This window comes from Mustela nivalis (genome assembly GCF_964662115.1).
Source record: "Mustela nivalis genome assembly, chromosome: 15".
Taxonomy (NCBI): Eukaryota; Metazoa; Chordata; class Mammalia; order Carnivora; family Mustelidae; genus Mustela; species Mustela nivalis.
This window is the reverse complement of record NC_139034.1, coordinates 32,940,190-32,966,803: the sequence shown is the minus strand read 5'-3', so window position 1 is coordinate 32,966,803 and position 26,614 is coordinate 32,940,190. Positions and strand designations below refer to the sequence as shown.

Sequence of the window (26,614 nt, the reverse complement as noted above, 5' to 3'; positions counted from 1 at the left end):
CTGACCTCCACACTCCAAAGGGCTTATGATCATGGTGCTGTGGGAGCTGAGAGAGGGAAGCACTTATCTCTGTCCCAGAAGAGAAGGGAACGCCGTCCAAAGGCGGTGATACTGACCTTCATTGAGTTACATCTTAAAGAACTAGTTGTAATTTTCCAAAAAGACAGAATGGAAAAGGACCCTCCATTTCTCCATACAGTGGTACCCCCCTATCTGTGGGGTAGACGTTCCCAGATCCCGAGTGGATGCCTGAGACCACAGATAGTACCAAACCCTACAAATACTATGTTTTCCTTTATATATACACAACTATGGTAAAGTTTAATTTACAATGTAGGCACAGTAAGAGACTGGCAATAGTAGCTAAGAGAACAATTCTAATACTCTGCAATAAAATGGATGTGAGTGTGGTCTCTCTCTCAGAATCTCTTACTGCACTGTACTCGCCCTTCTTGTGGAGATGTGTGATGATAAAATGCCTGTGAGACGAAGTGAGGTGAATGACGGAGGCACAGTGATGTACAACTAGTAGGCTACTGTTGACCTTTGACCTTCTGAAAATACATCTGAAGGAGGACGTTCTGGTAACTGAAACTGTGGACGCGAAACCATGGGAAAGGGGGGACTACTGGATAAGAGAAAACAGTCCCGCAAAGTGAGGAGACAAGCCCGAGAAGATTGCCAAGGGCTGCCGGGGTTTGGCATTACTGGCCCTGAAGGCAGCTCCCAGAAGAGTTTGGGGAAGTGCCGGCATGGCTGCCTTCCTCTTGTTTCTAGAAGAAAAACCTTGGTGGTCTAGGCTCTCCTTTCTATCTTCAGTCACAATGCTTACAGCATGTCCTCTAGGTAAGACACTCTCCAACCTCCTCAGGCAATAAAATGATTGCACCTAGAAGCCATTTCTGCCTTTTGAATGGACATCGCTTTCTCCTCATATCACCATCTCCCATCTAGAAAATACAGCCCTACAGAGTGAGGAAGGAACTGGACATGTTACAAAATGGGAAATGGGGGCCCGGAAAAGTGAAGTTGCTCCCCAGAGTCTCACAGTGAGTCAGTGATTGGTCTGAAAGGAGAAGTAGAGCCTGGAGAATGCTAGTTTAGACTAGCCAAGATATGGGAAAAACAGAAGTCCATTCACATTTAAACTACCTAATAGAGTAAAAACAAACAAACAAACAAACCTGTTGAAATGCAAAGTCCATGAAATGTGCTTTATAGCTTAGGGAGGTAGGTGGAGAGGAAAATGGGAGGAGGTTCTTCTCCCACACCTTCCAGAATGGCCTGGGCTCCATAGTTGACAGCTTCTCTCATTGCTACCCTGTCCAAGCCAGCAAAAAGGCATGTCAGGACATGGGGAGATAGAGAGGAGAAAGGAGTTGGGGGAAATTGGAAGGGGAGGTGAACCATGAGAGACTATGGACTCTGAAAAACAATCTGAGGGTTTTGAAGGGGTGGGGGGTGGGAGGTTGGGGGTACCAGGTGGTGGTTATTATAGAGACCACAGAATGCATGGAGCACTGGGTGTGGTACAAAAATAATGAATACTGTTATGCTGAAAATAAATAAAAAATAAGTAAATAAAAAAAATTAAAAATTAAAAAAAAAAAAAAACCAAAAGGCATGTCAGGCATCCCCTAAACCTCATCCAAATGCTAATGATCAGGTGGGGGAGTGGGTTAGCCCATGCATGGGTATTAAGGAGGGCATATATTGCATGGAGCACTGGGTGTTATACGCAAACAATGAATCATGGGACACTACATCAAAAACTAATGATGCACTAACATAGTGTAATTAGAAATAAAGAAAGAAAGAAGGAAAGGAAGGAAGGAAGAGAGAAAAAAGAAAGAATAAATGCTAGTGATCTTGCCTTCCTTTGGGAAGTTATATAATATTTGTATATCTATAATAAATAGGAAGCAGCATAGTATGGTGAAAAAATGATGAGTTTCTATGCAACTGCTTCTTGCTATGTGTTTCTGTACATGTTCCTTAAGTTTTCTGAGCCTCAGTTTCTTCATATGTTCATATGTAAAAAAGGGACATTAGTAATGCAATTTACAGGGCTCACTCTATAGGGCTGCATTAGAATTCAATGAGACAAAGGGTTTAAATTGTATACAACAGTGCTTGGTGAAGGAAGGAAGGAAAGAGTCAAGAAATGAAGGGGAAAATTTAAAAAAAAGAACTTTCATAAAATTATCGTGGGGAACAAACTCAAGTTCCACTATAAATTATATAAAATATTATGTATAGTCACCACCTAAAATCCACACTTAACTGTATGTATGCTGTGTATGTGTGTGTGTGTGTGTGTGTGTGTGTGTGTATAAATCTAGATTTCACATCTATGTTCTATCTTCAACTGTCCTTAGGTTGGCTTCTTTGGGCTCTTTTACTACATTTCCCATCCAGAGTCTTTGAAGGCAGTTTCAAAAGGCATTGCAGGAGTGATGGATGCCACAGATGAGAAGCTGGTGGTACTGGGACTGGCTGATCTCAGGTTGACTTGTCAAGGGGCTCTGGGCCTAGCCTCGCCTGAAATACCGACTGAAATACCGAAATGATGGAAAGTACCTACTAACAGTTGAGGAAGTGCGACCCAGAGGACGAAAATGTACAGCAACTTTAAAAGCCTGACCACATCCACCATGAGTCACAAAAGAAATGACACTCTATGGACCATTGGCCCATACCTCCTCGGTCTCAGGGCTGTACCAGTGCCCGGCGACTGATTCCGTCATCCTGGACCCTACTTCTCTCTGTTCCCTGGTTCTCCAGGCATTTCCTCTATTACTGTTGGAGCTGGAAAACTACCAAGACAATGTGCAGCCCACATTTGTATATTAGCAATGACTTAATAATTCTTAATAATATGACCTCATTTTCTATAGGCTCCATGGGGTAGTTGTTCTAGAACCTCTAACGACAAGCTCATTCTCATAAAAAACAAAATGAGGACTAACAGATACACAAAGGCAGGAGATTTGTATTAATTTGATGGGCTATACTTATCTTCACTCTGTTGGAAGCCACGGTTTGGTTGGCAAATATTTACCAATACCAACTGACAATGGGATTTGTGATAACATTTCATTTGTCAAAAATTTTAAAACACCTTTAAGAAACTGTGACTATATAATGGGAAAGAGGCATGGTGTAAATCTTGGCTCTGGCACGTACTGGCTCTGGGACCTCAGATGTAACCTTCCCCAAACCTCAGTTCAGTCATCTGTTATAAGAATAGGACCACATTGACCTAATCTGGTTTTGGTGTGAAAATGGAAGAGTAAATATATGTCAGGGGTTTAGCGCGGCGCCTACCAAATAGCAAGGGGCCGGTGAGTCCATAGTGAGGTGTGTAGTAGAGTGAAGTGTACACAGTGGCTGATGGCGGGGGGGAGAGGAAGAGAAAAAGGAACCCAAGAACAGACCAAGGAAACAGTACTTTCCCCCATTTTACAGAAGAAGAAATGGAGACTTGCTCAGGCTCCACACTTAGTACAAGGCTAGAAAGTGAATCCAAATTTGCTCTCCTTCTGTATACCAATACCATGTTTCATGCAGAGAAAGGACAGTCCTACTCCCAAAGTTTAAAAAGCTAACATTAGATACAATGTTAAACACAATATATACTATATACAGTCTATATGATCACCAAACAGATGAAGTATTGTAATTGCCTTTCTCTGTGGTCGCTGGCAAGAAACAAAGAGTCAAGGATATTTTGATGAAAAAAAAAAAATCTTAATCTGAAAGACAATGAGGGAAGGGGAAAATCTGAAAAACGTCTGCAAGGTGACCATAGTATTCTGTCTTTCCAAAGGGTAGATTTTTTTAATGTTTATAAAGCACTGGAAACAACAGAGAAAGTTCGTTTCCCATTTTTAATATGGAGAAGGGGGTGTGCAGTAAAGCCAGCACCATAGATGTCACTCATTGTGTTTGTAGTTTCACTTAGCACACGTCACCTGGATTTCTCCTTAGGGACCCTTGTGGTGAAAATAATCTGAGCTGATGATGTCAAGGAGGTGTAGAGGACCCACCCTCTTGCTACACCAGAGGTTAACAAAGACGCAAGCTGAATTCTAAATTTTGCCTGAGAAATGGCAAAAGGAAGATGTAAATTTTATACAAATACATCTGTGCACCTCTTAACTTCATATATTTGGATACATAGCTTGCATAAATCTGGGTGCTGACGACCCAACTGGGGGATCAAAATGCAGGCTGTTGTTTAAACGCAAAGTAATTATTCCATTAATTCACTTCCCTCTTGAAAGTACAACCAGAGAAAAAAAGGAAAACACATTATCCAGGAGATTGCAATTCACATGCATAATTCATTTGCCTGTAGAATTTGGTGTCTTAGCTTTTCTGCCTGTGGAGAACATAATCACTTTTCCACTTCAGCTCAGCCACTCAGGAAGGTGTGTGTATGTGTGTGTGTGACCGAGAGAAAGAGAGAGAGAGAGAGAAGACAGAGAATGTCCATCTGTCATACAATTGGTGCTGGACTAAAACAAGAATCAAGACTGCAACCACAGGACTGTGGCTTTGCTAGTTGCTCAGTTTAACATCTTTCCTCCCAGACCAAAACGAATGACCATATTTGAGAAACAAGACTCCTTTTAACTTACAAACGGGCCTGACGCATAGGTGTGGCTCTGAAGCTCACCAAAACTTATTTTAACTTTAAAAGTGGGTCACATTTCCTCCTCTATTTTCAACCCACAATTAAAACACTCTTTCATTCTTTCAGTTTGTAGGATGCCTGTATTTGGCCAATACTGTATAAATATGGGTATATGGACTTCAGCATAAATATTAAATTATTTATTTGTGTCTATTGGTCACAACAATCAGAAAATGTGAAGACCATTTGACTGAAAATATTATTCCAACCTTCAAAGATGGGGAACTTTTCAAAGATTTTGAGGTACAAGTCATGTTTTGTGACCCATGCAGAGATCTATAAATTGGTAAAAACTAAATACCTAGTCAAGTGCACAGAGGTGTGGGGTAAATGCTGCTGCTGCTGATGGACGCAGAAGAAGTCTGTTTGACAAACACAAATTATAATATAACTGTACTTATTTGGGATAGATTATGATTATTTGAGCTCAACTCAAGAGCTTTGGTACAAATAAGCCCCATGGTCACTGTCTGTTTATTCCAGGAGAATATTACTTCTCTTGGAACCTAGCAGTTATACAGAACTGATTCAGCTGTGGAAAATTAAAGTAATAAAATATTTGAATGCATTAACTTGTCTTTAGATATGAAGATAACACTCTAACCACCTCACAAGATTGTATGGATGACTAAATGCATCAATATGGTTAAAAACATTTAGGAAAATACTCAGTCCGAAGTGAGTAATAGGTAACTGTCAGCTATTATTATTAGGGTGAGAAACTGAAATTCTTCCATTCCCCCGCTCTGCTATTCGCTGTGTCTTACAAAATGGAGAGATGACGAAATTACAGGGAAGACTGCTGTAATCACCAAACCTGGCAAACCAAAACAATGGGGACAGTCTGATAGTTTAAGGAAGTTGATTCAGGAGGAACCGAGGAAAGCTAGAGGAGATGCCATCTGGGCAGCTTGAGGGAGGCGCCCCTAGAATGTGATGGCAACTTCTCAGAACTTCAAAATGGAAACAGTGTGAAATGTGTTTTTTTTTTTTTTTTAACTTAAAGCTTAAACTTTTTAAAAAATTTTTTTTATTTTTTATAAACATATATTTTATCCCCAGGGGTACAGGTCTGTGAATCACCAGGTTTACACACTTCACAGCACTCACCATAGCACATACCCTCCCCAATGTCCATAACCCCACCCACCTTCTCCCAACCCCCTTCCCCCCAGCAACCCTCAGTTTGTTTTGTGAGATTAAGAGTCACTTATGGTTTGTCTCCCTCCCAATCCCATCAAGCTTAAGCTTTTTTTTTTTTTAAACATTTAGTTATTTATTTTAAAGAGAGAGTGAGTGCGGTGGGGGAGAGAGAGAGAGAATCCCAAGTACACTTTCCAGTGAGCAGGGAGCCTGATGGGCTCAAACCCATGACCCTGCAATCACAACCTCAGCTGAAATCAAGAGTTGTATGCTTAATGCACTGAGCCACCCAGGTGGCCCGAAACATGAACACTTTTTTGATTTAAGTGCATTGCCACATGGCAAAATAGGGAAACATGAAACTCTTGGAATCGGTTGACGATGGTTAGTTTTATATTTTGGTGGGGCTCTAATTCTAATTTTTATGCCTCCAGGGTTCAATGGGAAGATGCATAGCCTTATTTCAGTTGATTTCTGAGGTTGGGCAACCAGCCGACAAAAAACCCTAAAGAGACCATGAGATTAATATAAATGATGTCACTCTGTTATAAAATCTACTATTAGTCATAAAATCCAGTACTTTTATAATCTTACTTTATAAATTGTGACCCTTCATTAATACAATCTCATGAGCGAGTTTCTTAATTTTTTTTTTAAAGATTTTATTTATTTATTTGAAAGACGGAGATCACAAGTAGGCAGAGAGTCAGGCAGAGAGAGAGAGAGAGGGAAGCAGGCTTCCTGCGGAGCAGGGAGCCCGATGCGGGGCTCGATCCCAGGACCCTGAGATCATGACCCGAGCCAAAGGCAGCAGCCCAAACCACTGAGCCACCCAGGCACCCCAACGAGTTTCTTAATTTTATTTCACCTTAACTAATATAAAAATTTGTTTGCCTTTTCTCCTGTATACATAAAAGGTCTTTATTTTGTAAATAACAAGAAGTTGAGTTGAGAACTTTCTAGAATAATCCAAAGTAATTAAGCAAAAGTTAATGGGTTTCCAGTCATCAAAGAAGCCCACTGTCGGTGCAATAGTTTTGCTAAGAGCAGTTAAGTTTTAGCTCAAAGAATGAAAATCATAATTTTGTCTGTTTGTTGTGGTCATCAGACAATTTCTTAAATACACTGAACTCGATATTTAGTGCTTTGAAGCTAAAATAAAGAATAGTGTTTTGGCAAAGAGGAAGCATGGTAGAATACAAAATATTGTAGGATTACTGTAGCTCTTTTCACAGCAGTCACTGGGGGGTCTCAGTAAATATTAAGAGGTGAAGTCAGAGAAAAGAGTTCCGTGCATATCTAAGGAGCTGACAGAAAATACTTGAGACAATTTTTCAATTTAGTCAGTGTCATTAGAGCAAGAGAAGGAGCTCAGGCTGTCAGCAAACAACAGTATGATTACTGCTATACTTACTCTAAGATCAAAGCCCTAAGGAGGCACACACAGGAGAAACCGTTAGTGGGGGCAAGGGAGACAGGGGAAGGGTCCAGAAGGGAAGACCTCAAAAAGGACACGCTTCCGGGGCGCCTGGGTGGCTCAGTGGATTAAGCCCCTGCCTTCGGCTCAGGTCATGATCTCAGGGTCCTGGGATCGGGTCCTGCATCGAGCTCTCTGCTCAGCAGGGAGCTTGCTTCCCTCTCTCTCTCTCTCTGGCTGCCTCTCTGTCTACTTGTGATTTCTCTCTGTCAAATAAATAAATCTTAAAAAAAAGGACACGCTTCCTGACGTGAGTCTGGAAAACTGACCATAAGTTTTACAAATAAAAGAAGGCAATTGGTGCAACAGTTGGAGAAAAAAAAAAGTGAAAGAGCTTGGAACTTTCTGGTGGCTTGTGGTCTTGTGTACCCAGAACGTGGCCAAGAGAGGATGGGGGAGAGCCAGAGCAGAAGGAAGTGACAAGAAATAAGGTTGGGGAAGTGGTTGAGGCAAGTTGGTGAAGGCACACAATTCTTTAGTAAAATGATAAATTAAAAGAGAATGCTTCTTTATTCTACTATTACATGAAACCCATAATGATAACTCTTACTTATAAAAATAAAAATGCTTCTGGATTTATTGCCATTTTTTCCCCCTCTTCTCTCTCTCTCTCTCTCTCTCTCGTCTCTCTTCCTCCCTCCCTTAAAATTGTGAGCACCAAGATCTCTCCAGTCAGCTTCTGAAAAAAGTCTATAATGATCTACATGTGGGAAAAATATGCTGGTGTGGAAGAGGGGATCTAGAATAGACAGCTGCTTATTGAGAAGGAATATGGAGCCGACAATCCTGGCTATCTACCATCCCTCGACCCTCCAAATGCCCAGTGACCTTTGGCCAGTTTCTTCCATGCTGAGTCCACTCCTCAGGTCTAAGAGCAGTTGGGAGAATTACATGAGATGATGCATAAAGAGTGGCTTCACATTGGAAGGACATAAAAATATTATAATATAATAATATGATTACTTGTCTTCTCTAAGTAGGTAATATTTGAACGAGACTTCACTTGCTGGCCTCCTCCCCTTATTCAAAGGGGTAGGAAAAGGAATGAGAAATGAGATTTAAATACTGAAATTGTTTGCCAAATGACTGATTGTGTCAGGCATACTCCCCATTATAAACTAAAGGAGACAAAATTTAAAATGTGACGATGAAATCATCCCTGAGATAGTGAATGAAAGGTCCCACCATAGCAGTGTTTGTTCAAAGGACAAGACCCAGAGGATTTTTCCCTGAAGTTACTAGGGGTGAGCTGGAATGAAGAGAAAAGGGTATTTTATAACGTATCTGGTTGACACTTTAACAGTCTAAACGTGATTTAAGTCAAGACTTTTTTTTTTTCTATTTTGAATTAACTTATCACATTCTGTTTTACTTCCTCACAAAGTAAGGAAAATACTGATACAACTTCACATTCTGATTTATTTTGTTCTCACTAATAGTTTTACTGGAAATAAGACAGAGCATTGCTTTTTAAATTTGTTGTTTTCTGGAATGCAGATCTTCCTCCCCAATTTCCACATGCTTGCTAGTGTGAAACCATTCAGGAAAGATGTGTAAAACAATATGGATAGCCACATTTTGCCACTTTCAGAAATTCACATTTATGGGCACACAACTAATTCCATTCAAATCTGCGTGTGCAGATGTTCTCTGAAAATGTTTATTTAATAAGAACCAGTTTATGATCAATTTATGTAAGTTTAAAATGAAGACATGGCAAATAAAACACCATTGTCAACTGAGATGGTTTTTCTTTTTTAAGTTGTCCTGAGGAAACAACTTTAGAACACAAGTTGCTCTATTGAAAAAAAAAAATGGGTTTTGATAAGCATCCTGCTAAATTAATCCATTTCCAGCCCCAATGGCTTTTTATGTTTACCCTCTGTCTATGGTTCTCAATAACTGTTGGATAAGGATAATTAAATGAAGGTTGATGCTACAAGACCCAAAGCCTACAATTTCAACAGAGCTTCTGGAGAGACTATCCCATATCAACTCTATCGGGATTTCTGGTTTTTATCAGTCATTTGTTTGGTCATAAGCCTACCCAATAGTTCAGCCAATTCTGTAAAAACAGTACAATTAAGCAAACAAATTGCTTTTATTTTTACAAAATAAATGAAGGAGAGGCCTCTGAGATGCCTTGTGGTTATTAAACACACCCATGAAAAACCGTTGGCGCCAAAATCACTCAAATACCCAGTAACTCACTCAGTAACGTGTGACTCAAGATGTGAATATATCCACTCAAGTACTGCAAAGCAACTTTTTAGAAAAACAGAACCACAGGAGCTAAAATTAAACTATTCCCACTAGGCCAATGAGCAGCACAATCTAAATGATCAATATGCACTTTCCTGAAAACATTTTAAGGCAGATAAAATCACAGTAAATAGCCTCCCTGAAAGGGACCAAGAGATAAATCAGAACATGGTTTGGTTTAAAAGGGGGGAAAAAAGAGTCATTGGGTAAGCGGAGAAGAAGCCACCCCGGAGAACTGAGGGGCCCCCCTCTGAACTGTAGCTTGGTGGGACAGTTAAACCATGGCAAGGCTCGCATAGGGCTCGAGTGACAGGTGCCCGAACCTCCGTCCCCTGAAGGCAGAACCCACAGTCCACAGAAACAGAGCCACGCAATGAGCCAAACATCGTAAGCACTTAGAAATGACAAAAAGACACGAAGAAAATTTACCTTGTAGAAAAACTGTCCTCAGTGGAACTGGCGTGTGACCAGAAACCCCCTTCTTTCTGATCTGCAGAAAAACTTTGTCAAACCCGGGTGTGCAGTCACAAGGCAGGAAGTGACTAGAAGGACAAATCATCAGCCGGGAAAGAAATAGATTTTGTCTTTATAAGGACATTTTACCTAACTTTTTTTTTCCCCCCTTCATGTCTCCTCCCCCCACAGGAATCACCTGACAGAACAGGTCACGCTGAAATTCAGAACTCTCTTACCACTTCCTCTTTATAAAGCATTTCTCTCTAGCTGTCGCTTAGGCTCCCTGGGCTACTTAAACCTGTCTGATTTCCAGATAACGAGGCAAGGTCAGCCTGCTGCCTTTACTTCTTGCTCTGACCTGGACGGCAAATGCAAAACCCAGGTGCCTGGCTACTAATAGCAAAGACAAACAAATGATTGGTTTTTGGTGGGGTAGCCCGAGGGAAAGGCGGCAGGTACACCTGAAGCAAACTACAAGGGATTTCCTTGGGAAAGCCCCGCCCCAGCCGAAACCTAACCTCACTTGAGTGTCCCTGAACAATGATCTTATTGGAGCAAACAAAACAAAATGGCCTCTTTAAGGGGAAGGGAAGAAAGGCCACGATATTATTTACTCATTCTTTTATTTATAGAACATCTATGTGGTAGGGATCTCTTTAACCCAATTAAAGATTTCAATTATTTAGACGTTTTCTATAAAGAGCCCTGGCGGGTCACACAGGCAGCTGCTAGAGTTAAATGGGTAGTTAGCTAGCTTCCTTCATACAGATCAGATTTATTTTTTGAATGCACATTTTATAAAATGAGCAAGAGAATTAAAAAAAAAACAAAAAAAACAAAAAACACCTCTACTCTATGTCTAAACCCTGGATGCTGGTCTTGAGGGTGAATTCCCATTTTCAAAAGTCAAGTGCTCAAGTGCCCGTGGCCTCACGGAGGCTGTGAAGGTTGTGTTAGTGCCTAAATCATATTAACTATATATTAAGCGTAATCTCCAGATCACCCTCAAAAGCTGTGTTCAGTGGTCAGCTACTGAAGAATGAGGATTATGGTTGTGTTTTAATCCGATGATAACTTGATCATGCTTGATCATTCTATAGGCTTCTGTAGCTACAGGGGGTCCTGGAACCCCCACTAGTGGGTACTCTGGTTGCGGAGCTGCCCTTACACTTCTTTTGCTTCTTTGATTTCTCCTCTAGAAAGCCCTGCTTCTGACCTCAAATGTTAAACCAAGATATTTCTGATTTATCTACATCATTAGCTCATGGTATGTCAGCTTCTTGCTCAGACCACATGGAGGCCATCTTGATGAAGAGAGTGGACAGTGTAATGGAAGAGACGGTGGAGATTTGGTCCATTCTGGAAGTGGTTCACCTCCAGAGAACTATCAGCCCTCTGGTGACTCCCGAGAAGATTGAGAGGGTGCATCAGACCCTGTTTTCTCCATTGCACTATTACTCCCAACTAATAGAATGCAGCGGTGTTTCCAGAAGCACCTGACTTCTTTTGGGACACCAAAGAAACACCCGTGCATCATTAGGATGGTACCGGTCACGCTACAAAGTGGCCAAATGCTAGTGGTTCCTGCTTTGGTGGAAGCAATCCTCATTCTGGGCCCTGCAGTCAGACTCTCCAGATAATGTCCTGATGGTTTAAGGATGAAAACATATGAAATATGGAGCCCTCCAGTTGGGTTCTACATCCCAGGTTGGGAATGATGATGAAGGGGATGAAGACCCAGGAGTAACATGTCCTAAAGGGGAACAGAGACTCATTCATTGCATTTACCTGGGAGAAGGAGAGCAGCCCCATCCCGTATCTACTGGTGTCTGGTCATCAGAGATGTGAGGAATTTGTGAGGAAGCACAAGATCTATTTGTGCCTCCGTTCAACGAGCATCAGGGGCCTGTTTGCAGGCCCTGGGGATTCAGAGATGAGTGCGGTACAGTCACTGCTCTCAGGAGCACACAGTCTAGTCGGGAAGAAAACTGTGTACATAAACGAGTGCCACCTAGTAGGGAAAGGGGTGGAAAGGGCCGTGGAACACTGAAGCAGGTGAAGATGTGAGCAGAGCTGACACAGGAAGAAGGTGAAACACGTGCGGTGATGACGAGCCATCAGAAGAAGGATTCAGGATTCCAGACAACATCTAGCTTCTAGAAGATGAAAGCCACGGAACCATGTCACTTTATCACCTGGCTGAAGGAGGTTTCTTCTCCTCGAGCACCAACACCGCTTCGGCTCCAGCTCAGCCACCCACCAGCACCTCACCCACATCCTGGACTACTCCCTCTGTCAGAATCTTTTTATCTGCCTCCCAGCAGCATCTGTCTCCCCAGATACTGGCCGTTGTTTAGGTCTCAGATCGAGGCTTGTTCAGGGGGCCAGATTTTATCACTGTCGGGGTTGAGAACTTGCCTATGCATCATGTTAGTAGGCAGAAAACTGACTTTTGGTTTTACTATTATTTTTCTGTTCTCTACAGACCACACACCTCTGACGGCTGACACCCAGAGAGGACCTCTCCCACCCTCCACCGTCCGTAAGCCTCTACTGCCACCTCCGCCACCTCTTCACTGGCCTGTCCTTTGCCTTCCCTCGACTGCTACTGCCCTCCCCTACTCCCCCCACCCCTGGGCTGCTCAGAAGCCCAGGGCCTCAGTCCCTAATTCCGTGCCTAATTCCGCATCAGCACAAGTCACAGAAATACAGACTTAGAATTCAGGCTTCCTGCCATCAAATTTCTGCTCAGAGGTACTTTTATTCAATTTCATTAGTTACTGAGACAAGCATTATTAACCGGGGTGTCTCTCGACTTCTAAAATTAGATGCCTAACCTTGTGTGTGTGTGTTCTTCCTGGGTTCCTCATATTACTTATCGTAATATTAAAGAGATCACAGAGCCCTAGACGTTTGTTCTGCACTTCTCCTGTTGCCTCAATCTCCCACTCCATCCTCCTGCATCCTCCCCACCCCTTATTTGCTGAGATGATCCACGTCATCTGGCCTGAGCATCCTCATCCAGCCTCCTCTGCTCCCACAAGATCCACCTTTTCTTCCTCTTTGAATCTTTAGAGGAGGTGTTCTTGTGTCTTCTCAGAGTCATTTTAATCCTAATCTTGTATCAAAGCTCATTTTAATCCTAATCTTGTATCTTCTGTTTTCTTACATACCTTGCTCCATCAACGACTGCATATTTTTCTGGTGTCTTTGATCTCTTACACTCCCTTCACTTCCCCTTCGTGCAGTGTGGGATCTGTACGAAAGGAAGAACACCTCGGCTTCATTCTGTTGTAACCCAACCTCCCCCCCCCCATCTCTTGATGGGTAGGAAAGCAAAGGAAATAAGATGGGCACAATCCCTCCTCTCTAGAATGTCCCCTGTAGTCAAAGACACAGGAAAAGCCAAGTAGTACTCAGAACGATGAGTTGAAAAGCGAAGTGCCCATGGGAACACACAGCACTAATCCAGACTTGGGGTCTGGAAGGCACACGGAGAGCAGTGGTATGTGTGTTTTGTTTTTTTAAAAGATTTTATTTATTTATTTATTTATTTATTTATTTGACAGAGAGAGATCACAAGCAGGCAGAGAGAGAGGAGGAAGCAGGCCCCCGCCGAGCAGAGAGCCCGATGCGGGGCTTGATCCCAGGACTCTGGGATCATGACCTGAGCCACCCAGGCACCCCCTATATGTGTGGTTTAAGAGATAAGACGGTGAGCTGCTTGTCTGGCATGGGACCCCAGCTCTACAGCTGTATTTGTCAAGTGGCCTTGGGCAAATCACTCATTTCACTGGCCTCAGTTTCCTTTTCTAGAAAATGGGGGTAAGAATAGCATCTACTTTATACAATTGTTGTGTAGGTTCAGTTAAAGGGAGAGACATAGAGACCACAGTAGAGTGCCTGGCACATAATAAGGGGTACGAAAGTGTTGACTCATCTTTTAATATTTATACCTGTCTCTGGACTAGACTCTGCACCTATATAATTTCATTCATTCCTCACAATGGCCCTTTTAATTTTATTTATTTTATTTGACAGAGAGAGAGATCACAAGTAGGCAGAGAGGCAGGCAGAGACAGAGGGGGAAGCAGGCTCCCCGCTGAGCAGAAAGCCCGATGCGGGGCTCGATCCCAGGACCCTGAGATCATGACCTGAGCCGAAGGCAGCAGCTCAATCCACTGAGCCACCCAGGCGCCCCAAATGGCCCTTTTAATTTGGTATCATTTTTGTGTTTCCTTCCTTTTTCTTCCTTTCTTTCTTTCTTTCTTTCTTTCTTTCTTTCTTTCTTTCTTTCTTTTCAGTATAGTTTCCAATTCTTTACTACCTCTTTGCTGTGGAATTCTACCCTGACATCTTTGCTGTGAGACTTTTCAGGACCTCCCACTAGGGTCGGTAAAGAAAGTAGGGTAAACCCACCCAAGCTTATTTCATGTAACTTGCTGGGAACAGGGCATTCGAATGCTATCAGACAAGACACAAACCGGGGTCTTGAATACGCTTTCATAATCTGACCTGGTCTCCTGCGCATCAGACATTTACTGTGAAGATAACACGTGGAATGAGGAGGTGCTTGAGGTCAACCCGAACCCAGCCCACAGCCCAGGGCGAATCCAGCTGACCCACATTCTGAAGCAGAGCCATCCCGGCTGACCTATAAACCTAGGTTTGTTTTTGTAAAAAAAAAGTTGAGGTTTGGGAGTATGATATTAATATTACTAATTCTTTACCAAACTCTCTGACAGAGCTCGAATACAATTTAAAAAATCAGGAGATGAATCTGTTTCTCTTTTTTTCCTTTTGGAGAGGTGTTTTATAGTGTTGTCTGTCTTCCTGTCTACTCCTGCTGCCCAGGTGCCATCCAGAAGCTCCCCTCTGTCATCACCCCGGGAATCCCCTTCTCGCCTTCTGGGCTGATTCTCCTGTTTCTATACCACACACCTTCCATCTTCTTGATCTACTTCCTTGTTTTACTAAGTACATACTCTAGCAGATTCCTAAGATTACATGGGACATTAATTTCTTGAGATGCTTTATAGCTGAAAACATGTATAGTCTAGTCTCATTCTTGGAAGGCCACACTGGAAATCATTCTCTCTCAAAATTCTGATGGAACTGTTCCAGTATCTGATATCATCCTGATTTAAGGTCCCTTGAATGTTATCTTTTTTTTTTTTTTCTTTCTGGAAATACTTGGGATTTTTATGTTATGCCTGACATTCTGAGATTTTATGATATGCCTTCGAGTATGTATTTTTCAGCCACTGAGTGCTAGGCACTCTGTGATTGCTTAATGTGGAAATTCAAATATTTCAGTTTCAGGAAGTTTTCTCTCTCTCTCTCTCTCTTTCTCCCTTTCCTCTGTTTTCTGTGTTCTCTTTCTTCGAGATTAGATTTATTTGGATGTTGGGCTACCTGCCTTGATCCTTTCATTTTATCTTTTTTCCTTCTATTTTCTGTCTCTCGGCCTTTCTATTTTACTGCCAGGGAAGTATTTCAGCTTTTTCTTCAAAATTTCCACAGAACATTTTATTTCTTCTTCTTCTTTTTAATAGTCAAGGGCTCTTTCTTTTTCTCTGACTTGTCCTTTTTCTTTTATAGCAAGGTGGGCAGGGAGGATGATGAGGACGGTTGCACTGCTCCTGGTATAAACTGTCTACCAATCCTCCTGTTTTCCAGCTCCTTCTTGCACAGAGACCTTCAAAGGTATGTGATGCCTCAGGGTTCGGAGCTTTGCTGGGTGCATGGTGTGGTTTGAGATGCTTCTTGTCGGCAGCTCTCATTACAGGCTACAGTCCAGCTCTGTTGGGCGAGCTTAAGCACTTTCCACTGTCCTTCTAATTTATGGCTTCCAACATTCTGCTCACGTCTCCTGTCAACTCTTACCTCATTTGATACTGGGGTCTCCTCCTAGACTGGGAAGCCCATGAGGCCAACGGCTGTGCCTGCTTTATTAGCTTCTAAACACTCTATCTTACATTTTGAAAATGTTTGTTGAGTAAAATGAAGAGGACTCAGCTGACTGGAGTGGGGAGATGGAAGGAAAAGGCAGAAACGGACTTTGGCCACAAGGGAACGGCATGTGCTAAACACAAGCGAACGGCATGTGCTAAACACAAGGGAACGGCATGTGCTAAAGATGACAGGGGAGAGAAAGCAAGCTCCGTCTAGAACCTGAGAGGGTCTGAGTACTCCTGCCGGGAAGACTGCAAGGGGGTCAGGATCAGGGCGGGGTGCAAAGAAAGAGACACGGAGACCAGATCGTGGTGGGTCTTCGAAGCTGTGTTAGAGAGTTTGATCTTTACCCGGAAAGGAATGGGGAGTTATTTAAAAGCCTCTCCTAGTCTCCTAGGGCAGCTGTAACAAAGTACTAACCACACATGGGTGGTTTACAATAATAGGTATTTATCGTCTCATGGTTCTGGGGACTAAAAGTCTGAAATCAAGGTGCCAGTGGGGTTGGTTCCTTCTGAGGGCTGTGAGGGACACCCGTCCCGTGTCTCTCCCACTTTCTGGTGGTTTGCTGGTAATCCTTTCTTACAACGGCATCACCCAGGTCTTCATTATGCCAAACTTCCCCTTTCTATATGGAGACAGTCACATGGGGTTAAGGCCCACCCTTCTGACCTCATCTTAACGTCATCATCTACAAATACCCTGTATCTAAATAAGGCCACATTCATAAGCGCTGGGGTTTAGGACTTCCATATCTTTTGGGGAGGACACAATTCTTAGCAGCGTCCTAACAGAAAATGACATAATCAGACCCATGTTTTAGGAAAACCTCCCCGCCTCCAAGGAGAAGGGGCAGGGCTGGAGAAGGTAAAGACCTCACCACTCCAGAGGCCTTTGCCTCCGGGTCTGTGTAGGGTGAGGACAAGTGGTGGTGGGACAGAGAGAGGTGGGCAGACTCCAGGGATGCTTGGTAATCGGGTGAGCAGAAAGGAGCCGACTAAACAGAAAGGAGCCGACTAAACGCAGAGGAAGAAAGAGACTGAACAGAGGAGAAAAAGCAGTCAAGGATGACCTCATTTCCTAACTCCCCCACGGTCTTTACTGGGCTGCTCATCTCATGCTGGTTCTAAAACCGTGCCCTACTGGACTGTATTTAGTGTTCATGTCTTGCCTTAGGCAACATCTGACTTGGACACTGGTCACCATCCATTCCATTTTCAAACTCTCTTTTCCCTGAACAATGATTTACACGTAATTGTAAAATGAGCAATTCTATATTGAAATCCCACTAGCATCCAATTATCTAAAACTGAATTCATTCTTCCTCTGACAAATAAGCCACTGGGCACCCCATCCCTTACTTCCTTAGCTCAGCCAGGAGTGCATCACTGACACAGGACAGTCCAGAGTCCTATTTACTCCTATTTTTTCCTCCTTCTTACATGTGGCCAAAGTTGCATCTCTTTTTACCTGATAGTCGTTCGCAATTTTGTGCTTTCCGTGCCTCTTCTACCTCATTTAAGCCCTTACCACCATACCCCAGCACTTTGGGTCAGCTTCCTGATTCACCACTTCCTACCTCATGCTACTTTTTTTTTTTTTTTTTTTTTTTTTTTTAGAGAGAGAACATGAAAGAGTGGGGGGATGGGGCAGAGAGAGGCAGAGGGAGAGAGAATCTTAAACAGACTCCAGGCTGAGTGCCGAGCCCAACACAACCCCGAGATCAAGACCTTAGCTGAAACCAAGAGTCGGATGCTTAACCCACTGAGCCACCCAGGCGTTCCCTCACTTCTCCTTAATACATCCCACACCTCCCCATCACACTCTTCTTCATCAAGCTCCATGTTCTTCCCCTCATTCTCCTGCTCATTAATCATCTGAGATTACCTATCACTTCTACGGTAATGTTCAAATGCTGCCTCATCCGTCTTTCAAGCCTCCTACTACTTGCACAAGCCCCTGGTGCTGTCGAGCTGGTCTGTTAACTGTGGGACTTGCCCAGCACATTTTTCTTATGCCTCTCAGATTCCTGCGCTCTCTCTCCCTGCCTGCTCGGCCACTCTGCATTTCTGTAAATCTGATCAGTCTCTGAGAACCAAGAACAAGACTGGCTACATAACTTGCGGGCTCCAGTGGAAAATGGGCCTCTGTGTTCAAAAGCGATTAAGAATTTTTAGATGCTGACAACAGAACATTAAGCCAAGCGTGGAGCCCTTCTGAGCAGAACCCCTGGCATGGCATGGATCACATGTTCACAAAGCAGGCCTTGCTCAAGAATCCTTCCTTGACCACCAGTTTATTTTTCATTCTCTTCCTAACACCTATAGTACAGTCTACAAAGCCATCTTGACATTTGTTGCATGCTACCTTCCTTTGTCCATTAATCTCTATGTCCGTATGTCTGCACGTGCTGGTAGCATCTCTATTCATTCATCCAGCTCTTATAGGACCATACTATGTGTCCGGCCCTTAGAAAACAAAACCAAAAGACTCCTCTCATACACTCAAGGATTTCACAATCTGGAAGGTTACTAAACATCCTAACAATTATAATGCCGTGGGGTAACCGCTGTGGGGAGAGATGCCCAGGGTGCCGGTGACATGGGGAGGGGCTGCAGGCAGGAAGGCATCTTAGAAGACGTGTAGCTGGGACTCCAAAAGTGTGTGGAAGCTGGCCAGGCCAAGCAGGGCAAAGAGAGAGATGAAGGTTGTTTCAGGTGGAGGGACCAGCACATACAAACTGTGCAGGAATGTTCCGTGCCTCGCCCAACTGAAACGTCAGCTTGTGGAGTACAGCAAACGCGCCCTCTCCGAGCACCTCATGCAATTCATTGCTCGTAGTACAAATCCAATAAATATTTAATTAGTTGAGGTAAATGGATTCCATAAACAATGTGGGATTTAAAAGTTAAACCAAAGAACAAAAGTAATTAGAATTTTAAAATATGTATCTAAAATTCACTAAGCATGAGGGATCTTCCAGAGAATTTATATATGCAGCGGCCCTATAAAGACTGATTTTTACATATATTTAACGCTAATTTTATTACCCCTTTCTGATCACAGTGCAACAAAAGCTAATTATGGCTTGTATTGCCAGGTAGAGTATAAAAGGAAGTGGGCTGTTCCTTGCTGCGAATTTGATTTTCATAAAACATCCAGTACATAAAAATGCTGTCCCTGCACTATTTTTAAGTATTAAAAAATTTAAAAAGTTGAATCTAGCCAACAATGCAGGTGATGACCATTTCAAAAGTAGAGACTTTGCATAACTTTAGTTTATAACAATGCTGTAGCTATTCACTGGCCTTTTACAACCCATTTGCACTAGCAGAGTCATTAAAACAGATGCAGGCTGAAAGGAAGGTAGGCCACTTACCTTCAGCTTCCTAGGCTGAAAAGACAATATTTCCTCAACTTTTGTAAACAGATAGGCTTCGGCTGCTGAGGGTTTGAGGCATTTCTAGCCACCAAGAACACAAACACAAGGACAAAGCTTTTTAAATAAGTGTACAGAACATAATAGAAGAGAGGAGCCTGGGTGGCTCAGTTGGATGGGCGACTGCCTTCGGCTCAGGTCACGTTCTTGGAGTCCCGGGACTGAGTCCCAGGACTGAGTCCTGCTTGGGGCTCTCTGCTCAGCGGGGAATCTGCTGCTCTTTCGGACTTCTCCCCTCTCATGTTCCCTCTCTTGTTTTCTCTCTCTCTCGCTCTCTCAAATAAAGAAATAAGATCTTAAAAAAAAAAAAAAAGAATAGAAGAAAAAGAATGTGTGAATCAAGCACTACAATGGAAAGTTATGAGCCACACAAAGCTAAAATAAATAAAAACAAAAAACCTAGCAAGAAGAATATTTGAGGAGCACGGTGCACAGGAAAGGCAAAAGACCTGAAATCTGCAATCTTAGCAACAAATTCTGATCCCCATGAATGTCAGATCTTGAGCCAGACACTTCCCCTATACTTGGCTGAACTTGCACGTCAACTGGAGACAATACTAGCTATGTCACAGAACTACTACCTTGAAGAATAAATGAGAGAAGGCATGCTAACACAGCTAACACAGTGGTCCTAGCTAGTGCCAAATGTCCCTTGAATCCAAGTGTGTAAGTTGTGATCTACAGAAAATACTAAAATACGTCATTATATCAGGTCAGGTTCATTCATTCCAACAATCTTTTTTTTTTTTTTTATTACAATTCACCTGAAATTTCTTACATATCCACCAGTGCCCAGTGCTAGGGCACATCACATGCAATACTTTCAGCAACCCCCTAATGTGAGTGGCATTTATTCCATTTTAAGGTAAGTAAACTGAGGCCCAGAAGAAGAGTTGTTGTTTTTACTGTGTATCTGCAGCTGCATTATGAAAATATTTCTGGTCAAGTTCTCCATTCCTTAAATAGAAATATGAATCAGCTGCTAATTCTCTGCAGAGTCGGCCAAACAGAGTAGCTTCAGTGAATTCATATGACACAGTTTCCATATTTCAGTCATTCCTTTATGAAGTAAGTATTTACTGTGTTTAATGAAGACTGTACTGTGTCTAAGACACAAAACAAACAAAGGTACAGAGAATCACGGAAATGTAAGCTCTAGAGAGTAAACAACGGGATGGGCTGCATTAGATCAGTCTGGTGGCAGACAGACGGAATGGGGTGGACGGTGACAGGAAAAAGGAGAAGGGTTACGAGGCCATGGCAACCACGGAGGGAGAGGGCAACAGTGCCAGCCGGAGTGGCAGCAATGGGCAGCAGAAGCAAGAGACATACACAAGACTGTTTCCGAGGCTATGTGCAGAGGACAAATGAGAAAATGAGTCAAGAATGACTTTGAGGTCAAGCAGCTAGGGAATTCAGGGAAGAGGGTTGTCCTGGGTCGAAGTGTGACATTTTAGGAAGACGTGGGGGAAATCCACTGGATCACAAAGGCATTAAGGCAACACTGAAAATGCTCAAGATTGCTCACCGGTGCAAAACGCAAGCTATGTAATGGAGCTGTGGGGCTAAGTCAAGGCAGAAGACACAGATCTGAGCCTCATCAGCATGGAGAGAATTAAAGCTTCGAGTCAGGGTCAGCTCTCTAGGAGGAAGCACTGAGAAGCAAAGGAGCGGACGTTCAAGGACTGACCTCCAACATCAAGAGGGGAGAAAGAAGACAGGCCAGTTTGATTAATTTTTTGGCATGTAATGGAATATGCTTAGATAATATTGATTAGATTTCAGATTATTTTAGATTGTATTAGATAATAGAGGACTATATTTTATTCTTGTTTTTCTGTCCAGTAAATGTTAAGTATCAATAAAGGAGAAGGCATGTGCACTTTAAATTCTGTCCATTTTGAGAAAAATCCTATTCAGGGAAAGGAAATGGTTCAAAATGAAGTCTCTTGGACCCAACAAGAATATCAATAATCTCTTTCCATTTACAATAATGGGTAAGATCTCCTTCCATTGTCAAGACCCTGGAAGTGCCCAGAAGAATCTCAAAACTTGTTTCTACCTGCCACATCACAACATCCAAACTCATTCACTATTTTCCTCATTCATGCTACTTTTTACAAAACACTGAGACTACAGAGGTGGATAAAACAGGCATATCCTCTGTTCCTACAGAGTTCATAGCCTACCTCCTGACATTTTGCATCCTGCCTTTTTGCTTCCAATCCAAAGTAAACAGGATTGAACCTCTGTGACATTTAATTCACTTGCTTTTCTCATTGTCCTTTGGGAACAAACTTTTGACAGATGAAGGCTGATTGCTTACTAACCAGCAAATAGAGGTCTTCTTTTAGATGAATTAGATAGTAGCCAGAAAATGCAACAAAATAGGCCCAAGTTGTCACACATTCTAACCTGAGTAGTTGAGTGGTTCCTACAACCTCTCCAGTGGGCAGTGTCAGCTGTCTACACCGTGAGGGTTTAGCCTTCAAAGGCCTCCTAGTCTTTCACAAACTCCAGTCAGAGGAATGAAAAATGGGAAGGAGAAGGATCCTTTGTCATCTCATCTCCTTTCTCCTTGTCCTTTTCTGTTTATTTATTCTTTCAAAAGATAATATTTATTTATTTATTTATTTATTTATTTATTTGACAGAGAGAGAGAGAGACAGCACAAGCAGGGGGAGAGGCAGAGGAAGAGGGAGAAGCAGGCTTCCTGCTGAGCAGGGAGCCTGATGTGGAGCTCAGTCCCAGGACCCCAAGATCATGACCTGAGCTGAAGGCAGACACTCAACGAACTGAGCCACCCAGGTGTCTCTGTCCTTCCTTGTTTGAATCAAAAGAAATGAAGGATAAATGAAAGATAAACAAAAAATATATTTTTAAATAAAGAATAATAATTTTTTTTAAAAAGGCCCTAGAATGAATGAAGCAGAAACTCTCCAAAATTGTTGTTGGTAGTAGATTTGCTGAAACTACTGAATTTAAAAACTTTCATTTTCTAAGTGTTCAGGAAAATAAGGCTCCAGAATAAGTGTGCCAACTCTGCCCACCCTAGTAGATGGCATTCATGGGAACACAGGGTTGTTTTCATCTAAGTCATTTTCCTGCCTGTGGTTTGAGTCAATCTCAAACACCTACAGGGACCAGGCAGGTGCTTAACTGGAGTGATGTAGGCTGGGTATAAGTGACAGAAACTGACACCGGCTGGAAAAATAGAAGCCTTGTCCACAGGTAGTAGCAGAAAGAATACCAACTTGATTGCTCAGGAGAAACCAGAAGTCTGAATTTTTATGTGAAATCATCTGATTTTTAAAATATTGTCAATGGAGATGCCTGCCTTCAGGCATCTTAGACATCTGCCTACAGCTCTGATCATGATCCCAGGGTCCTGGGATGGAGCCCCACATCACAGTCTCCCTGCTCAGTGGGAAGCCTGCTTCTCTCTCTCCCACTCCCCTTGCTTTTGTTCTCTGTGTGTGTGTGTCTCTCTGTCAAATAAATAAATAAAATCTTAAAAAATAATAAAATAAAATATCATTAATGAATTTTTTTTTAAGATTTTATTCATTTATTTGACAGATAGAGATCAAAAGTAGGCAGACAGGCAGGCAGAGAGAGAGAGGAGGAAGCAGGCTCCCTGCTGAGCAGAGAGCCCGATGTGGGACTCAATCCCAGAACCCTGAGATCATGACCTGAGCCGAAGGCAGCGGCTTAACCCACTGAGCCACCCAGGTGACCGTCATTAATGAATTTTTAAAAATTACATTTTACGTCCCTAACTTACAGCCTCTGGGCTATGGCGGGTTTGCTGTGTTTGTACAGAAACAAGGAAGCTATGGGAGAGTCATCAACATGATTAACCTTCTCATGTGTAACTGGTGCAAAGACTCAAGAATGTTGAAATAACCTGACAGAGGAGACATCCAGTTATAATGGAGGTGAAGAGAGAGACAATTGAAAGACTTAAGAATGGTGAGAAAATGGTGACTATTACTGTACATATGGGACGAATGGTTTGACAGTAAAAATGATACTGAGAGTTTGGTAACGAATTATGCAAGGTATTGAAATGAGCTTGACCTATGTTATTACCATTGTTGGCATCATCATCAGCTGGAGACGAGGGGAAAATCCCTGGTGTGGTTAATACTGGATGCCTAGCATTAATCCAAAGAAGGCTGGAAATGTTAGGAATTTACATGCCATGGCAAATTGCTGCTGAAGGCTGTTGCAAGGCATGGAATATTCCACTGGTTCAAAGCCCATTGTACCAAAATTTGAGGTTCTGGTGCAGACTCATGTATCCATTCATTCATTTTTTCAACAAATATTTATTGAGCACTTCCTATGTGCTGGGTACTATCAGAGGTACTGGAAATACAGTCATGCACGAATCAGACAAAAGTTCCTGACCTGTTGTATTTTACATCCTTGCTGGGAGACACAGGCAATAGACAAGATAACAAAGTATACAATATACTAGACAGTGATAAATCTTAGGAAGAAAAAATGAAATAAGGAAGGGGGGATAGAAGTGTGTGTGCGTGTGTGTGTGTGTGTGTGTGTCTCCTTTAGGCAGAGAAGGGTGGTATGGATTTGAAATTCTAAATAAGGTTACAAGGCAAGGTCTTACTGAGAAAGTGACATTTGAGCTGAAACAGGAGAGACAAGGGTGCTGAAGGTGAGGAGTGGAAGTAAGTCCTGCGGATTCTGGAGTAAGAAGATTCCAGGCAGAAGAAAAAAATGCAAAGGTCCTGAGGGAAAGGTGCACCTCCTGTTTGCAAGGCCAATGTGATGAGCAAAGATGGAGAGGAGGAGGAGCAGATGAAGTCAGAGTGGCCTGCTCGCACAGGGTGTTGACTATTATCATAAGGGATGTAAGAAGTCATTGCAGGGAAAGAAGTCTCCTGATTAAACCAAAGGAGAGAAAGCTGGGTGCAGTAAAATCAGTGGGAGGCTGTTGCAAGTATCTGTGAGACAGGCATGGCTTGGACTAAGGTCTCAGAAGTGGAGACAGTAAGAAGTCACCTGATTCTGTGTATATTTTGAGAGTAGAGCTGGAAGAATTTACTGACAGATTCTTTGCAGCATTTAAGAAAGTGAATAATCAAGGAGGAATTCAAGGCCTTTGCCCTGAGCCAGTGGGAGAGAATGATGTCTGCTTTAGCCGATGTGGAAAGACTAGGTGAGAACAGGCTTGAAGGTGGAGACCAGCACAAGCTGTTTTAGACTGGTTGTGCCTATTAGGGACCCACTTAGGAGAACTGAGCCGGCAGTGGCCTATGGTATCTGGAGGCCCACACTGTGGGGTTAAATTTGAAGTCATCGATTGTATTTAAAACTGTGCGATTGGAGGAGATCACCTAGAGAACAAATATAGATAAGGAAGAGAAGAGGTCCAAGCTCTGAGCTTTGAGGCACTCCAACATAAAAGGTTAGGAAAATGAAGAGGGACCAGCGGAGTATACTAAGAAGGACTGCTCAGAGAGATAGGAAATAGATCAGGTGCCTGTGATGACTTAGAGGCCTAGTAAAGATAGATCTCAAGTTGGGAAGAGGGACCAATCTCTGAAAAACTGCTGCTGGTCATGTAAGATAAGGCTAGAGAACTGCCCACTGAAATATGGAGGCCATCAGTAATCATGTAAGGACAGTTTGGTGGAGATGTGGGGCCAAAGTCCCCTTGGACTCTTTTCCCCCCAAAAAAATGGGAGGGAAGACATTGGAAACAGAAAGTATAAACAAATTTCAAAAGATCTGTTGTAAAGGGAAGAAAAGAAATGTGGAAACTGGTTCAAGGGGGTGTGGGCTCAACTGTCTTTTTTTTTTTTTTTTAAGATTTTATTTATTTATCAGAGAGAAAGAGAGCGTGCACAGAGGAAGAGGGACAAGCAGACTCCATGATGAGTATGGAGCCCCTAGTATGGGGCTCGATCTCAGGACCCTGAGCTCCTGACCTGAGCTGAAACCACGAGTCAGACACAACCAGCTGAGTTACCTAGGCGTCCCTCAAATGTCTTTTTTTTTTTTTTTAAAGATTTTATTTATTTATTTGACAGAGAGAGATCACAAGTAGGCAGAGAGAGAGAGGAGGAAGCAGGCTCCCTGCTGAGCAGAGAGCCCGATGCGGGACTCGATCCCAGGACCCTGAGATCATGACCTGAGCCGAAGGCAGTGGCTTAACCCACTGAGCCACCCAGGCGCCCCTCAAATGTCTTTTTTAAGGTGGAAAAAAAAAATAACAGTATGTTTCTATGATTCTGGGAATTACCCATCAGAGAAAGAGGAAAAAAATCACGCAAGAGATAGAGGGAAGATGTGATGGAGCAAATGTCTTGAAAAGATAAGAAGGGATGAGCTTTAGTGAACAAGTGGGGGGTTTGGCCGGTCAAGGAGCAGCGACAGCTCATCCATGAAGACAGGAGAGAAAGCAGAGGAGATGGTCACAGGTGTTGGGAGGCGGACCTGTGCAAATTCTTCTGACTATCTCTATTTCCACAATGAATGAGTTTGCAGAAGGAGCTATGGAAGGGCTATAAAAGAGAGTGTATAAAACAGCGGGCTAGGGGTTTGGAAGAGAGGCTGCTTGAGGGGAATTTGGTGTGGGGCCTAAGCAACATTAATGGCTAGTGATTACACTTAAAAAAATATTTTTCTTTGAATTAGTTAATGTTTCATTTTGAAATCATTTCAGAATTACAAAAAAAAGGAGCAAAAAGAGTTCCAGGAATTCCTGTATGCCCTTTCCCCCACCTCCTAAAATGTTAACATCTTATATAACCATGGTACAACTGGCAACATCAAATTAGCTTCGATCCACCACTACTAACTAAACCACAGACTTTTTTAAAATTTAGCACATTGTCTTATTACTGTTCTTTTTCTGGAGTAGGACCCAATCCACGATCCCATAGTCCATTTAGTTGTGATGTCTCCTTAGTCCCCTGTAATCTAAGGTACTTCCTCAGTTTGTCTTTCAACACCTGGACATTTTGGAAAAAGCTAGTCATACAATGTCTTTCATTGGGCTTATCTGTCTCCTCACTATTAAATCAGACCTACACTTTGGGCTGGAATGCCATATAAGTGATGTGTCCTTTTTAGCGCATTGTATCATGGGGCACCTGAGGTCTGCCATGGTCCTCCACTGTAAATGTTTTTTTCCCCCTTTGTAATGAATAAT

At 42.6% G+C, this 26,614-nt stretch overlaps 1 protein-coding gene across 9 annotated transcripts in view; it reads right to left on the bottom strand.

Annotated features, from left to right (window-relative positions):
- LCP1 (lymphocyte cytosolic protein 1) overlaps positions 1-26,614 on the bottom strand; it is a 110,168-nt gene that overhangs the window by 45,685 nt on the left and 37,869 nt on the right. The window contains exons 1-2 of one of the 9 annotated variants that reach the window (XM_082700626.1): positions 11,826-12,188; positions 10,011-10,123 (exon numbers count right to left, since the gene is read on the bottom strand). The exons of 4 other annotated variants lie outside the window; for them this stretch is intronic. Coding sequence is in view for 1 of the 5 variants with exons in the window: in XM_082700621.1 (XP_082556747.1) it covers positions 10,011-10,140 (130 nt within the window). In the remaining 4 variants the exon portion in view is untranslated. 4 more of the 9 variants (XM_082700625.1, XM_082700627.1, XM_082700621.1 and 1 more) reach the window with 4 other exon arrangements.